Below are 17,580 nucleotides of genomic sequence, written 5' to 3' on the forward strand. Positions count from 1 at the left end.
TCCCCTTAACCACCTGAGTTGCACCCCTCTAACTTTGTGGAGAGGAGTCATGCGTGACACAATAAACAATCTCCTTCAGACTTTTCCATGCAGTCAATCTTTATTATAGCAGTATTCTCATATTCACATCAAGTACATAGAACTTTTTGCCTTTCATATAATACAGAGTTCTTTAAATAACTTTACACTGAAATAGTTTTCTTCAATCTGAATTCAGCTATCAAATTTTAATATGTTTTAAGTCTCCATGCTCTCTAACCAAACTGGACAATATTTCCCATTGTACAAATTTACATGAGAAAAACTCCAAAGTACAAATGAAGGGACAACAAAAGTAAAGGGAGAAGGAACAAACAAGAAAAATAAGTTGTATTGGCAATTACAGGGGAAACTTGAGAAGGAACGAAGGGGAGTTGCCATGACCTATCTAACAGGAAACCAAAAATAAACATTTTGTTATGAATTAAAAAATAAATACAAGTTTTGAAACAATTACTCCATTGTAGATTTTAAAAAGCAGCTATGGAAATCTACTAACACAATGGGTTGTTTTTTTTTTTTTTTTAAGTAACCAGACTGGACCTTCTACTTTGCAGTCATAAGCCCCTTGCAAACCTCTGGTGGTCAAAAAAAAAAAAAAAAGAAATACAGCTGAAAGGAATGTGTTAGCACAGAGTTTAAAGTGGTGGGACATACATTTCATTGCACTAAGGAACAAACAAACAAAAGAAATCAAATCTGTATATAAATTTCCCTTTCCTCTCCTTACTATGTACTTTGCCTCTCATAAACAAGCCTCTGTATTATGAGGTAATGCCATTGTCTCGACTATATATAAAAATAATAAAGTTTAAAGGATATAGATCTGGGTATCTATAAACTTTAAACAAGCCAGTCCTCTCTTACTCCCCCAGAGGGTCCAGCCAGTGAGTGCTACCCCTTCCATCACTGCTCAATGCATGGTGCTCCCTGGGAAGCCCGGGAGACCTGTGCCCCTTTCCTAATCTAGGAAAAGCAGCCTGTGCTCAAGTAAGAAAGAGAGACAGTGCAAGTAATGCACAACAGCTTACACACAGCTACACCTGCTCCTGCTGAACAAGGCAGAGTCACAGAAGGCAGCAGTGGCCAGCCTGCATGTGTGTGTTGGGGCAGGGAAAGGGGGATCCCATCAGGCAGCTGATGGCTGAGTCCTTTTGCAATTGCTGGAGAACCAAGTCACTGCCCAGCCCAGGAGAGCCTTCACTACACCCACAGGGATGGGGGGAAGAGGGTTCCACCTGGAGAAGGGAGGGCCAGGAGGAGCTCTGCACTTGGAGTCAGGATGAGCACAGAGCACATGGGCTGGCTCCTGCATCCCAGAGAGGGACAGACCCTGCTCTAGAGCAGCACTGAGTCCAAGAGGATTTCAAGAGTGGAACAGAAGTAGGGGGCAGGACTTTGCCCTGTTTGGGACTTTCCCCCAAACAGCAAGGTTAATTTGGGTTGCCAACACATGCAAGTTGGCCACTGTCACGTTTCTGTCAGTTGAGAAGTGTGGAGAGGGGGAGGAAGGGGAGGCAGGTAGGACACAAGGCTCATGAAAGAATGATGTGCTTTTTTTTTGGTTGACTTTTTTTGTGGTTTTTCTTTTTCGAAAGGTTCACAGCTTTGAATAAAAAAGCACATTTATTGCACTTACACTTTATTTTAGACAGAGTTAATTTAAATTATGCCCTCACAACCCCCCACCATCCCCAAATAACCCAACACCCAAGTTTGGTCCATTTTTCCCCCTAGATCCAACATCCATGCCCAGGTGATGGGCTTCATTTCTTCTCCTAATATTCCACTGAACTCTCAAACACACAGATGGATTTTCTCTTCAACAAGGGTGAATACACAAATGCAACACAGAATGACACCTATCAAAACAAAACCTGACCATCTTCCAAACCCAAATAAACAACAAAAAAAGAAAACAAAGTTACTTTTGTGGTTTACTTGCTCAAAAGTAAATATCACACTAGGCTTATTTTAACAGCTGCTGCAAACATGGCAAACTAGACAAAATGACTGGACAGGCCACTGTTGGCTCTTGAGGAGGCTGGGTGAGCTGAACACACTGCTGCTGGATGCTATGAAGCAAATACTAGGTAGTTTAGAAGTTCCTAAACAAAAAAAAAAAAAAAAAAAGAAAAACCAAAAAACCCACCCCCCCCCCCAAAAAAAAAAAGAAAAAAAAAGGAGAGACAAAATAACTATCACATGTACTTTTAGTGCAGATTTTGGGGTAGGTAGGATTCCAGATAGTTCCTGGAACATAAGTAGAACATTTTTACTCGTTGTTTTCTAAAAGGAACAAACCCAAATTAAAATTGGTCTGATATCTCATATGAACTGTGCATTTATACATAACTTTGAAAGTTACAATTATGCCAAAAGTCCTGCCCCAAGGAAGAAAAGGAAAAGATCTGGAAAAGCATTAATATCCAAACCCATTATTTTGTCCTTCATGGACAAGTAGATTAAATATGACACTGATATGTAGGTACTGCCAGAAGTCTACGTAACCAGTTTGAAATTTGAACAAATCAAATTCACACCTACTGGTTGTCCCTCAGCTGACAAGACACCTACCATCTCCCACAGTTCATGTGCAATAATGGGATGTGATCACTGAACAGCAACTGCAAGAGGCCCAGGGAAGCAGTGAGGAAACCTGGTGACATTCCAGAAACAAAACTTACTGCATTTTCTGGGACAAGGAACTAATTGTACGGTCTGATACATGTGAACCTTGATTACATGAATGCTAGCCACCAGTTTCTCCTCATCTAGCCCTCATTCTCCACCTACCATCTCATTCCAAGATGCTTTAAGAGAGTAGCTTTGGGCCTCTTTGGAGCTTTCCTTAACAAGATCTCTGTGTCTTTGGAAGGGAAGGAGGGCTTACTTGCTTTTAAGTTAAATGAATTTCATTACCTGTTGATAGAGCAGATTTCAAGCAGCAGGTTTACTGTAACTAAATTTGGTATCCTTCAATTCTTAGCTTTGAAATGCTAACAGGTATTTAGGGGAATGCTCTCTGCCCTCCCTGCTCCTTTACAGGAGTTGACCAACTCCAAACTACCTACATACAGGGATAGCTATATACAAAACCACTGCAGCAGATGTAAACCAAAGACACTGCTCTAGTTACAAAGCACCTGGTTTACATTCTGTTGTACTTTTTAAGGTTGCAAAGGCACGTGATCATTTGGCAAACTACAAAAACTGTTTTGGGGGATCCCTATGTAAACCACTGAACAGAGGGTCTTGGTAGCTCTCTTTTCTGAACAAAAGAGAGAAGTTAGTTTGCATCTGAATTCGCTCTTGGCGTAGTCTGTATTCTGCAGCTTTTAGAGCTTCCTCCTTCCACAGGTTCATAGTTACTGCTGTCATAGTGCTGACTTAGTAGCTTTTGTGTCAGCATCCTTGAAACTTAAATGCAAACTTTTTAATTTTAACAATCTGGCTCTGCTCTTCTGATTATTTATTAGATAAGAATGACAGCATCATAGAATATGCTGAGTTGGAAGGGACCCATAAGGGCCATCAAAGTCCAACTCCTGGCCCTGCACAGGACACCCCAAGAATCACCCCACGTGCCTCAGAGCATTGTCCAAATGCTTCTTGAACTCTGTCAGGCTTGGTGCTGTGCCCACTGCCCTGGGCAGCCTGTTCCAGTGCCCAGCCAGCCCCTGGATGAAGAACCTTTTCCTGATATCCAACCTAAACATCCCTTGATGCAACTTCAGGCCATTCCCTTGGGTCCTGTCATTGGTCACCACAGGAAAGAGATCAGTGCCTGCCCCTCCTCTTCCCCTCACGAGGGAGTTGTAACTGCAGTGAGTTTCCCCTCAGTCTCCTCCATGCTGAGCACACCAAGAGACCTCAGTTGCTCCTCATACAGCTTCCCCTCCACCATCCTCATGACCCTCCTCTGGACACTCTCTAATAGTTCATTAATAATAGTCTAATAGTAATAGTCTTTCTTACACTGTGGCACCCAGAACTGCCCCAGCACTCGAGGTGAGGCTGCCACAGCCCAGAGCAGAGCAGGACAATCCCTCCCTTGCCCTGCTGGCCATGTTGGGCCTGTGCCCCCAGGACAGGGCTGGCCCTCCTGGCTGCCAGGGCACTGCTGGCTTGTGTTCAGCTTGCCATCAACCAGGACCCCCAGGTCCCTTTGTGCTCTGCAGCCTCTCATCCCCTGGCCTATACACACAACCAGGGTTACCTACCCCAGGTGCAGAATGCAATACTTGCCCTGGCTAAACTTCATATAGTGGGTATGAAGTTGGTATGAAGTAATGAAGCAGTGAAGACAGGTCTTTCAAATGCATGCCAAACCAAACACCAAGTGCAAATGCACAGTAACAAGGCTGCATTAAACGAAGTTTGTTTCATAAGCTTCTATGTAAAATGCATCAGAGAAAACCAAAACACTCAGCACCTTCAAAGTGATGGCCTAAGAGTCCACTCATGCAGCTGCTTTTTAATAGACTGTACCTAGAGGCTTTGCCTGTCCCACTGTGCTACTGGTGATACATTTTATCAACAGAGGACATGTCTACAGTACTATGAAGAGTTTGTGCTACAAATGCTGCACTCACAGTCAAGAGGGGAATGAATTCTAGAGGTTGCAGAAGTGTTAAGTGTCTACATGCTTCTTCCCTAAACTTAGTCTCTGCAGATATCAAAGCTTCAATCCATACTTGTTTGTGAGGTGTCTGGGGATCTGGCTTCCCTCAGCCTTCTCTAAAATGTTGGATGCATTTACACCACCAGGCAAACACAGAAGAAAAACTATTTATGTGTAATTGTCAGGGTACTTTCCCCCCAGTTTGGGCATTTATGGAAAGACATGGTATTTATCAACAATCAGAATTTCATTCATTTTATGTCACAAAGGCCAAATTCTGCCTCTAAGGAGCACATACTAATCCAAGTGATGCTAAGACACCATGGTAAAATGACAGTATTTGTTCTCAAACATTCTGCATCTTCATCAGCTGCTAGAGCAGTCAAGTACAAGAAAAGATGATTTTGGGTAAGCATAAAAAGTAGAAGTGGATTCATCTAATAACCTGCATTAGTTTAGGAAAAAAAAAATGACTAGGCTAATTGTATCTGGGGCTATGTAGGGCTTACTGACACATCAATTACTTTCAAAGTAACCTGGCCTCTATATCCCTGCCATTTGGTTTGAGCTCCACCACAATGTTGCAGTTCTGGCAAATATGCAGGGGAAACAATCACATTCTGAGCAGGAAGGTGTAACAGGTAACAGGCCTCTATCACCTGTATGGAAAAGGAAAGGCTGAGGGGAAGGTCTGTGCCTGGTTGATAAAGACATGAATAGCTGGAACTGGACACTGGTATTTTTGCAAATGATTATGAAATACAAAATACTACAGAGCTAAAAGAAGCAGAATGACTCTCTAGGTGTTTGTCCCAACATGTGCATATGAAGGATGTACTCACATTTCCATACTATGGCATGTGCCTGTGGCTGGGATACCATGAAGGAGCTTAAGGAATTTAGGGCAACAGGCATGAACGTGTTGGTCATTTCACTCTACTTCCTTCATCCCACTGCTACAGAGAGCACTCGTTTCTCATCTATTCTTGATTCCCCATTCATTAAATATCTAAAGGGCATCTTTAAGACTGATTCTGATGGCATGCAAGACATCCAGAAAAACTCCTGAAGGATCAAAGATAAAACCAAAAATAATCCCAATTATTTACAAACTACATTTCTTTCAAAGTTTTGTATGAGCATTACCTGGGAACTCTTACAGACAAACACACATTACTACAGCTATCTGGAGGGAAACAAACAAACGAGAAAACCAGTAGAAATGCATCCTGAAAGGACTTCTCTAAAGAGCAGCGAAATAACTTGCACATTCCTCAGGGAAAAAAATAAAAAAAAACCCGAGAAACAGAAAAAGAAAAACAAAGCTACAAACAAACAAACCCCAATAAAAAAAAAACCCAGAGATCATGTGTTACTTATAAAGTGCTTTGCATGGACAAGGATAGCAATTTTCCTTGTGCTTTTCCTATGGGCTCAAGAAGCATATTGTAGACTAATGGGTAATGAATCTTCACCAAAGTAAGTTCATTTTAAGCAAAGATAGAATGAAGTTCCTAACACAGAATTTTCTGCCAGCATGACTTTGTGGAAGGAAACAAGAGCTTTTAACATGATCTGTGAAACAAATGAGTGTTGAACCACCTGTCCATACTTGCTCTGTAACAGCTTCTTTTGAGAGAACTTTGACCTCAGTATCCCTGACACGTACAAATGGGGCCACAGCCCATAAAGGGGCTGGAGCCAAGCATGGGGTGAAAGGAGAAGCAGGGACTCCTTTCCCCTGGGAGCCTGTATCTGGTAAATGCTCTCACCTGCCTGCTGCCAGCAGTGGCCCCAGGCTCCCTCCACCTCTCAGGTACTGGCCTCAGACGATCACCAGGGAGCACTCTGACTGCACCATCTGCTACCACTGCTCTGCATCAGCTTCTCCACACTGGAAAGTGGCTATTGCTACTTTTTAAATTCCTGCCAACCTCATTAAGGTAAAAACCTTACAGCATCTGAAGACCCACAGCAGACAAGAAAAAAATTTGTGCTTTTTTTTCCTTCGTTTTTAAAATGTGTCCCGTACACAAAATCGATTCTGTTCATGTACCAACATGAATCACTTCATTCTTGTAGTGACTATTAAGTCATTCACTATTGCTATCTTGCTAATGTTTGTGGAATTAATATGAATACACAGTATTTCAGTTTTAATTCCCACTTCAGATCAGTCCAGTTCCTATAGCCCCAGTAAATATTTACTGACAAATGTAACAGACTACCAGCAACACCGCAACATTCCAGGGTATTAAAAACACCTTCTACTTCTGAGGTGCTTTTCTCCCTTCATCTGGGAGCACCTTCTGCAGACAGGAACAGTCCCCTTCCCCTAGGGAGGGAAGGACAGCACCCTCACTCGGTACATCCACGTTTAGCATGGACACCACATTCACACACACTTAACTCCTTATTTGTCATGATTTTGTTAAACACTCCCCACCTCCTCCCAGCAAGAACCTCTCTGCTAGAGGGGGGTCAGTTCTCCTGCCTCACCTGGAGTGGTACAGGGCTGATATGAATCAAATTATGGAAACTTCTGTCTGAGCTTGAGTTTCTTTCCAATGTGGTCTGCCTTGCCTCGGTACAAATAATTTACAGGTAATACCACATACCAGAGAACTCTGCAAGCAGATCACATCACAAGATATTCTACTAGAGGTAAATGATGTGCAGAACTCTATGAGTTGTTGTTTTCCCTGACTGGGTAACTTTTCAAAAAGCTACTAACCATTTGAAAACCAGGACTGGAGGACAGGAAAACAAAGCACTCTAATGGAGACACCACCACCTTTGTCCTAGTTTGCAAAGTGTACAGAGGGGAAAGATGAGCAGAAGGGAAGAGATGACAGGGAGGAAAGCAATGAGAGCAGGAGTAGTCAGCGTGGATCCAGCAAGTACCGTTTTGTTTTGATCTAACAACTTGCCATTAGGACAAGATGCTCCACATTTACACACACTTATCAGAGGACGTTTAGTTAACAGGATAAAAATCCTTTAAAAAAAGCTCTTGAAAGTACCAAAACATAATTTTTGGAATGTCTAATTCTAGGGGGGGATTGTATTTGAATTCAATTCAACCTGAGAACTTTTTTCCTCATTTATGAAAACATTACATATTGGTAAGGTACCTGGCATTAACCTGCACCCTCGTTTAAAATAAAACTTTTAAAGTAGGTACATACACCATTCACAGTCTGTATCAGGATTTCTACAGACTTTAGATGCTGCAGTAGCATCTTTGATAAATACATTGTATCATATGATACAAAAAAAAAAAAAAAAGAGAGGACAATCTCGCTACATTTTTTTTAAACTTCAGTTTGTTGCTGGACCAACAAAAGAAGGATCGACCTAATCCTTCAAAAAGATGTTGTATATGCACACACCAAGAAAATACTGGAAAAGGAAAAAGGTTAAGGATGGTGGTTGTTGTTTGTTCTTTTAAAGAAGTGGTAAAGTAAATCTGAAAAAAAGTTGTGGCAGCATCCCCTTTTCCTTCAGATAAACCTCTCTGCCTTCAGAATAACATCTCCAGCTCCCACTGCCCCACACTTTAAATTTTAAAGGAATAAACCCCAGCAATATAGACAGATTGAGGTGCTTGACACTGTAATACAACGAAAAGGGGATACTGCGTTGTCCATAAATCAGTAAGTACACCAGGAAAAAAAAAAGGATCAGAATGGAAAATGATTCATTGAAATGAGCGCTCATCAGCCCTTGAGGCTGTGATGGTGACGCTGTTAGAGGGAGCAAGGCGGCCGGCAGACCCTCCAAAGCAAGGCTCCTAAGTTCAGCAGCAGCAGCAGCAGCTCCGTCCCCGCCCCGAGCACCACAGTCACACCACGAGCGCCCTCTCCTCTCCTGGGAGTGATGCCAACGGCACAGGCAGCCACTGCAGGTCTCCGAATGCACGTGGTGGTTTGTGTTGAAGGAGAAACACTGGCAGCAGAGGACTCTGGTTCCCAAAAAGGTACTTTTTCCCATTGTGTTGGACTGGTGGTTCCATTCTGCTCCACTTTTAAGCTTATGGATATCTTTTCTAAATTACTTTAGGTTGTGCGGAGCAGAATGGAGTTTTGATGTTAAGAAACTGTAGGAACACAAGACTTAAATAACAGAGTGGGTGCTGCCATGGTGCTGTGGCTACTTGAACGCTGCAAATTCTCCTGTAGAGGGAGGATAAGAGCTTGGTTTTAAAAGGTGATTTCAGTTACGAGACTAGTTGAACATCAGGCTGAATATAAAAGATGTTAAAAAATGCAAACTGTTAAAATTAAAGCATGAGAGAATATACAGTGAGAGAACATTGAATACAGACCCAGCATATTTAACCAACAAAGGATTTCTTAAAAGCAAGCCGTACCCATTCTTCCCAAGAAGGTGAAAGTTCAAGCAAAGTCTAATTCATCATGCATTTGAAAATTATATGTATCAGCTTAATTTTACTTTAAATTCCTTATTGCACATATGTCCTCCTAAGAAGCACCAGTTTCAATAAATGCATCCAACTGCAAACCAGTTCTATTTTGTTGTAAAACTAATTTAATAACAAAGAACTTTATGAGACATCCACTACCCTTTAAAGACTATATACAGTAAAGTGCCTGAATAGAAAACCAGTGTTACAGAGTGCTAGGATTTGGTTTAGCAAACCCACTAACAGAAATATAAGAATATAAGAATGGAGAGATTGTCTATTCAATCCCAGACCAGAAATTAGCCCTCACTAACAGGGAGCATAACAAATAAAGCAACTCCATACTTCCTTCAGAATTACTGAATAAAGAATAATTATATGCAGTGCTTTCACATGTGATGATGTCCTGAAATCCTACATAATTTATTCAGTGTCACCGTGCCGTGAGACACACTCATAGTCCCACTTCTGAGAGGATGCAACTATGGCACAGAGTAAAACTGCTGCCTGAAGTCTTTCAGGAGTTTGACAGAAGACCGAATAGAAGCCGAGTCTAAGATATTAATCCTCTTAATCCTATACTTTAGTAAAAAAAAAAAAAAAATCCCTGCCACCCACAAAGAAATTGTATTCTACAGGATTTTTAGTGAGGGGTGTCTAACTAAGCATAATCAAAAGGACTCAGGAGAAAGAGAAAAGAAACATACATATAACTTCCCCCTGTTGAATTTCATATGCATTTTGGGTTAGTTTATGCCACTTTCTTGACAGCACTTCTCACAGCTTCCCTATTACTGAAGGAGTGATAAGCAGGCACAAGAGAGCCTTTGTTCTGTTCAACAGAAAGGTTTTGAATGCCATTACATTCAAACAACTGCTGCCTATCTGCTGTCCTTCCATCTTTTCAAGAGTGATTGTATTGTTGGTTTTGTTTTTTCTCAAGATTGTTATTCTGAATACTGGAAACAAAACAGAAACATCCCTGCAAACAAAATTCTAGGCTTAGAGTGTTAATTCTGTGGAATGCCTTGCTCTACAAAGAGTAGAACCAAGAAGAGTAGTCAGCTGTCTGCACTAGGAGGGGGAAGAAAAGGCATTTAAAAGGCCTGTGAGGAACAGCTCACCCAGCTCTAAGGGAACTTGAAGAAAGCAGGGAAAGGGCTCTGTGCCTCACAGGAAATGACAAGGGAGTACACCTGAAGCTCAAAGTAAGGGTGGCACAGGGAGTTGTGACAGGCCTCAAGCTCTATGTGTCTTTAGGGACCGTGGTGGCAGGCTTAAGGTGTAACAACAATAGAATAAAAGCTTCATGACAGATCTAATTGCCTAATTTACTAGTTCTACCACCAGATGAAACTCTTGCTCCAAATACTCTAAATATTGGATAATTTTTTCTTGCCTTTTTTTGCTACATTTCACTGACTTCTCAACTCTCTTCACAGTATCTTCTAGAAACACCTCAAGTTTTGTACATGTTTTATTTTAAGAGAAGGACAAAAAAAGTAACCAAATATTGCCTGTGAGGTCAATTTTAAGTGACATTTATGCTTAGCTACACTTACAGAACATGCTCTATTTAATTTATTTTTCAGTCTGCCTTTTTAAACTGGTGATTAAAGATATAAATGTATAAAAAAAGATTGCTCCCTCATTACTCATCTTGTCCTTCTGCCTACTTCTGGTAATAATTCAGATTTTAATAGTCATGTAGGGACTCTCAGAAAAAAAAGACAAAGAATCTTTAGTTGGGAAAGATCAATGGAAAAACAGGACCAGAAGTAAAGACTTCTTTGAAGTAGAATGGTAGCTTTAAAAAGGTAATTTTCAGACTTTCGTGCCATTTAAACAAAACCTTAGCAACCACATTTTCTTTGAAAAGCTAATGCTAAATCTCCCCTTGCAAAATTCCAGTGTTAATCTGATCTCAAATCAATAGGAGACCAAAATAGGTAACATGGTCATCTAGTAAGGGGATTATGTTGGCTGAATATGTGTAAAAGGAAGCTGCCAGTAACAGCTTTCCCTAGTTGAGATATGTACATGGCTATACCTATCCACACCAAGCTATGAAACCACATGCTTAGCAACTTGCTACAAGAACAATCCCCAGATATTTATATTCATTGTAAGCCAGACATCTGAGGTGCTTTTTATCAAGCAGAACTGCAGATATTTGCTTTGACTGGTAGCAATTTCTTTCCAAAGGATGGATAGCATCTGAAAATATACACTTACAAACCCTTTCAAGTCAGCTACTACAGTCTTTTCATGCTTGTCTCATGCAGAGCAAGTGGAAACTATTTTAAATGCACACTTTCAAAAAATCTGCAGTAAAAAGATGATCAAGATCTTTCATGTTGCCTCCAAACAATGCATTACAAGAGCATGTTCTGAGTGAACCTGCTACCCCCAATTCCTGGAAGGATTTAAGATACAGCTACCATTCTGTACTCTCATAAATTTGTAAGATACCTGAATTCATGGGGTTACTAAGGTATGCATACATCATCTTAACTGTACTCCTTATCCTAGGGTAGATGCCATGTTTTTCAGAAGAATCCTAAGGAGAAGAATGGTTCCCTTCCAGGCTGTGCCAGCCTTACCTACTGAACCAGAGACTGACTGATATATCATAGGGAAACACCAGATTCCAACACTATGCCTGGTTTACCTTCAGAGACACAGAAAAAAAAAAAAAAAAGGAGGTAGCTTTCTGTTGGATCTTGTGCTGATCTTTTGTATGGATACTATCCACTGGGTAAGCAAAAATTAGGAGCATGTTGAAGGTACTAAGATAGATTTTGTTTCTGTACTGATATGTAGGGAAGTAAAATCAAAAGGAATCTCACCTAGTATAAATTACTCCTCCAGAAAAACCTAGGATCCTACAGGCATGTTTTCTGAACCAACAGGTGTCTGTTTCTAAACAACATGGCTGAGTTCCACCTTTGAGAACTCTAACCCAAATCCACAAGTGTAGTTAGGCACCTTCATCCCACAGATACTTCCAAATCTCATTGAAGCAGCAATTAGAACTTACAGAAATGAGACCTCTAAATGCCTCTGTCAGATAAAGTTAATGATCCACAAAACAGCCTCCTTTTAGGCTTCATAAAATGTTTAGTGAGAAGCTAAAATCCCATTATGGCCATGGAACCCAAAATGCTCAGTAAGAACAGGTGACACAGGAAGAATGTGCTGACCATACAGCAGAAAATGGGGCCAAATGTGTCTAAGGATGGCAGCACTTCCCCCATAACTGCAGCTCTGACAGCACAGATGAACAATCCTAACAAGGAATAACTGGTTTGAACTGATCTGGCAGACCTGAACAAGAATAAACCTGGACAGGGCAATGGGGATGGTTCTGCCCCATTTCTAAGTTTTGCAGGAGACCCACTAGCATCCTCTTGCTCTGTCCTAAATACCACAGCCCACAGCTTTGGAAACATTCCTCATCAGTGCTAGAACAGATACATAAAATAGAGAATAAAAGAGGAAAACAGCACTTCAGTCCTGTTTTCATTTTAAGATAAGCCTGCCAAAATGAGGTGAAGCTATGAGGAAGATGGGAAACAGATTTTCTAAAACAATAACAACTTCTGTCCTCTGTTAACTATTTCCATAGAGAGAAATTTCAACAGCTGAATTTTCTTGACTAAGAAAAGGAGAAAAGTTAGTTCCCAAACTATTCCAACAGCAGAAGTCAAAATGATCATTATAATCCATCCAGAAAATGTAAAAATTGCCTATATTTCTTCAAGCTCTCTAAATCTGCTTCCCATTTTAAAAGGCTCAGTTGCCAGACAGCAGTGAACCAAAACATTTTGGAATTCCTGATCTATTTCAAAAATGTATTGCTAGAAACAAGCCAACTTCTCTGTGAGTAGGTAAATCAGAAGCCACTAGGAACACCCCCTAGGCCCTTGAAGTCCTAACAAGAGCAGCAACAGCTTGTTTCCAATGCAGAGTAATCTGTTAGAATTAACAGCTCAGCAGTTTAAACCAAGTAAAACCACATAATTCATCTCAAAGCATACAAGAACACTGTCTGTACATCTTTTTTTCATATCTGACATTTAAGCTTGATATAACCTAAACCACTACTCTGGTGCACTTGTTCTAGAGCAATGCTCTAGAGAAAAATACAGTCTCCAAAGTGAGGAGGATTTTGGTAAGGTGTATAACTTTCTCAGATATTTATTCCAACTGATTCCCTTCTGCCTAGTCAAATAGCAGCTTTTCCATGGAAGTGAAAAAATCAATTTGCCTCTGAAGAGAAGCATGTTCAGTGTATTCTTAACAACATTAAAGTAATTAACACTTTTCATCTTAACAAAATTTGTAGTATAACACTGATTTCCATGAACAAAACTGCTTTTTCAAATCTTCTTTTCCTATTATGGGTGTTAGCAGCATTTTTCCTCTTAAAGCACTTGGTCATGCTTGAGATTTAAAATGTTTTTATAAATTTTGAAATCCGTACTAATTGAAGGATACAGGCACCATTACCAGTAATAGCCTTGCAGCTTGGCAAAAGCACATTCAGAATTTCTTCTGTGTTGCATTGTAACAGAACATTTGGAGATGGTGTAAACTCTATCAGGTCAGAATATTTAGAGAAAAAGGTAACATAAAAAAACCCATTAACCACTCTTCTGTAGGAGAAATGTTCCCTAAACAGTACTAAATTAAACTTCCACTTTCAAGATAGGAGTCACATGTTATTCAGGGCTTTCTTTGGATTCTGTGTTGTATCTGCTCACTTCTGCTGACCACAATAAAGTTTTGACTGTGTTCAGCCTTGAAGATAAGTTTATCTTTCCAAGTGTTTCCCACATGAATAGCCTAACTAAATGAAGAATCTAAAGCTTTTTGCTCAAATATAATGACCTTAAATGAAGTAAAAAAACCCCACAAAACCCCCAAAACAACATACAACCACAGCTTGAGTAGATTCAAATCAAATACACTCCTGAGTAACTAATTCCAATCAATAAACTAGGCAAAAATGACACCTGATGACCTTAAGAAGATTTTTGCTTGTTTTGAAGTGACTTTTCCATGTCTCTTACGTGACATTACAGCTCTTCTTGTGCCAGCTGTTCCCAGGGCAGTAGTTACCAACACAGACTGTGCTGGGAACACTCAGTGCCCAGTGGTAGGAAGTGAGCCCTTGTTCCCTCAGTAACCCTTACAATCAGAGCTGGTAGAACTGAGAACAAACACCCGGCACTCACAGGACACACCAGCACACAGACACACAGGCACATGCTTTCACATTTTGGTTCAGTGCACTGGAAACCCACCGTATCCCCCTGCCTGGATGGGTGTTTTTGGAGAAGCACAAGCATATAGACTAAAATCCTCTGTCTGGAAGCCAGCCCGGTTCAACGAGGGCTCAGATGCACTGCGGTGAATTTTTGGCAATGACCGGGCCAGAAGCTCAATGGAGGCAAGAATCTAAAACATAGAAAATACATGATTAAACTTGCTGTTCCAAAGCTGTGTCTCTCTCTGAAAACCAAAGGCACAATATCAACTAACTACAGAAAAATATTGAAACACACCTTAAAAAAAGGATTTTTAAACTATAGCTTACTGCACTGCACTCTTAATGTTTATATCCTAAGGAAGCTGAAAATGACCATTGAGGAATTTCCCCCTTTTTAAAGGCACGGATTCCCTCTAAGCACAGTGAAAACACTTGCTTTTTATTGGACTCCTTGTCTATGCCCTAGTATCCATACCTGCCATTGCTGCAAACAAACCCAGCTCTGCCAGCGTTTTGCTTAATAACATTTACCAAAAAGTCAGCAGGGGGAGCTCTTTATCTTTTGAAAATGATTTCGTTACATTCAAAACAGGGGAAAAAAAATATCAGATTTTTGCCCTCCTTCCCCTCAAGCTTTTTGAGCCCAAACCTTCCTCAGCAGGCACGATAAAAACCAAGCTCTGTGGCAAAACTATCTGTTTACCTTCATGAAGCTTGGGGAGAGCAAGGAGGGCAGTGTAAACATTTCTGAGTACATTTACCAACTACTAATTTGTGTGTCTAACTGTAACTCTTACTTTCACTATCTCCCTGCTGAAACTTTCTCCAACATGTAAATACTTTTCCAAGTACACAGGTCATTTTAGTACCTGCGTTTTGAAATGAAAATGAGCATTTCTAATTAAACAGAACTAAGTACTGAACCAGGTCTCTTATGAAACCCTGCTATAGTACTAATAAAAAAAAATTGGAACTGGCCAGTGAATTCACAACTTTAAATTGTAAAGTCGGTTGAGAGCTAAGAGGAGCATTTCTCACCTGTGGAAAAAGGGGTCTCTCATCTCTTTTCTTTTTTAAGCATTCTGCCATTAGTCTCTTCATAGCTTTGGGACAGTTGCTCCGTACTTTGCTGAGGTCTGGAGATAGGTATCCTCGTCCCACCATGAAAATTATCTTTATTTAAGAGGAAAAAAATGAAAGAGGAAGAAGTTGAATTGATAAAATAAACAATCACAAAAGGTGAACATTTTGCTAGACTGTTTTGGTTGCAGCAACAAGGTTTCTCCTCCCAGGAAACATTAGCTGATATTGGAATTGACAAATTTCTTAGAGTAATGCTTGCTAACCTATTCAGTATAGAGAAAAAAATTAGATATTTCCTCCTCCTCAGAGAGATTTCTGTGGAACTTGAACACTAGTAAATGGTTACCATTTATAGCAATAACCATCTAAGGAATGGTTCTTCGGTGTCAAAAACTGACAAAAACAAGAACAAGCAACTCTGGCAGGAACAGAATGTCTAAAAATAAAAATTCTGTAAAAAGAAATATTCTGTTTTATATTACAAATCAACAACAACTTCACATTGAAAGGTATTTTAAGAAACACATGGACTTTGGATATTAAAACCCTTTACTTTCTGAGAATTGATTCCATCACATACTTCTCCAACACATAAGCTTATTCTTGACATTTGACCACCTCCCCCAGTCTCACAAAAAAAAAAAGAAAAAAACACCTCAAAAGAAAAAGAGAAACTCCCTCTTCTCTGTAGAAGAGGAGACAGACAGGCTTGGTATTTTTACAGTAATTCTTTCAACATGGGAGGCTTATATTTCCCCTAAGGAAAAAACTTCAGCATAAAACCAAGTAAACTGATAGGAAGCAGGAAAACGAAACATAAATACGGTTAATCATCTCTTGTATATATAAAAAACTATCAAACATCATCATGTCAAGCCAAGGTCATTTGCAACATGGTTTGAGTACTGCAGTAGCACTAACACTAAAAAGCACTTCCAAACCAGCTAATCAAAGATCCATTCATGCTGCAGCAGTAATCACTGCCTTTTCTGAGAACTCGGACAACCCAGCAGGTTTATCACACCTTCTCTCTAATAAAGTGTAACTATTTCATATCTTGACACTGGGGAAAAAAAAAACCACAGCAGAAACCCTCCCATCTCAAGCATTCTATACATGTTATTTACACTAACACAATCCTAGTCCTTTTTTAACTCTGCTTCAGTCACATCTGTGTTGGCATCACAGAAGAACAGAAAACTCCCATATGGTTCCTTTAGAAAACCCCATGTGCTGAGCAGGATTTTGTAGTAGAGACTTATGTACTGCAACCCTTACCTCTGCTGCAATCAGATTTCTTATTATCTAGCAGTTGATATTTTCTAAATAATGGCACAAGTTGAAATTATTCAAAACTCATTACTCTTTATGTTTCAAATAGTTTCTTTACAAATAATATAGGGGTTAATCTTTTATTTTAGACTCGAGAAAAGAGAGTATCACTACAAGAACAGTCTAGAAAAATCTGTTGAAGTGACAGAAACGCTCTGAGGTATAACAAGAATGACACTTTGTTCACTAAGAATCTTGGTTGTGTCATAGTAGCTGATGTAAATGCATCAGAGAGTGAGGAATATCTGCAACTTTTCATATAATAGACAAGGAGTGACAAAACTCAAGACATCAGATCACATATGTTGGCTTCACTTGCATTTTAAAATTTGTTTCAGCACTTCATTGTAAGCACCCACATCACTGGGTTCATTTTGAGACCTTAAAAGGTAAAAGCTAAACAAGACCAAATACGGTTTTTAGAAGGCTGGATCCATCTGGCCAGGAATCCAGACATTAAAGGCAAAACCAAAATGATAAAAAAGAAAAAGAAAACTAAAAAGGAGTCACTCCAAATTTGATTAATTGGGATGAAGTGTTCTGGCAGATAGGGAAGCAGCCTTATAAAATGGCATTCACAGATGAACGTTGCTATGGTTTCAATTCTCAAGTACTGACAGTGAAAAAACAAGGGATGAGGACACAGAAGCAACAAATACATCACTGCTCAGACACAGAATAGTTTACATCAAAGATCTTGATGCACAGATGCTATTTTCAGGTTAGACAGAAGTAATGGTATGCCTTCCCAAACATGCCTGTCCCATGGAGTTGCATTACAGCATGTGGGATCATTAAGAT

The 17,580-nt window shown here is 40.0% G+C and overlaps 1 protein-coding gene across 2 annotated transcripts in view; it reads right to left on the reverse strand.

The window, feature by feature from the left end:
* Positions 1–74: 74 nt before the first annotated feature.
* Positions 75–17,580, reverse strand: part of BRAF (B-Raf proto-oncogene, serine/threonine kinase) — an 83,784-nt gene continuing 66,278 nt past the window's right edge. For both annotated transcript variants that reach the window (XM_036405049.2, XM_036405048.2), the window contains 3 exons: positions 15,403–15,537; positions 14,399–14,552; positions 75–8,838 (listed from right to left, as the gene is read on the reverse strand). In XM_036405049.2, coding sequence (XP_036260942.1) covers positions 8,816–8,838; positions 14,399–14,552; positions 15,403–15,537 — 312 coding nt within the window. In that variant the 3' untranslated portion in view covers positions 75–8,815. The remainder of the gene's footprint in view (positions 8,839–14,398; positions 14,553–15,402; positions 15,538–17,580) is intronic.

This window comes from Molothrus ater, chromosome 5, assembly GCF_012460135.2.
Source record: "Molothrus ater isolate BHLD 08-10-18 breed brown headed cowbird chromosome 5, BPBGC_Mater_1.1, whole genome shotgun sequence".
In the NCBI taxonomy this organism is placed as follows: Eukaryota; Metazoa; Chordata; class Aves; order Passeriformes; family Icteridae; genus Molothrus; species Molothrus ater.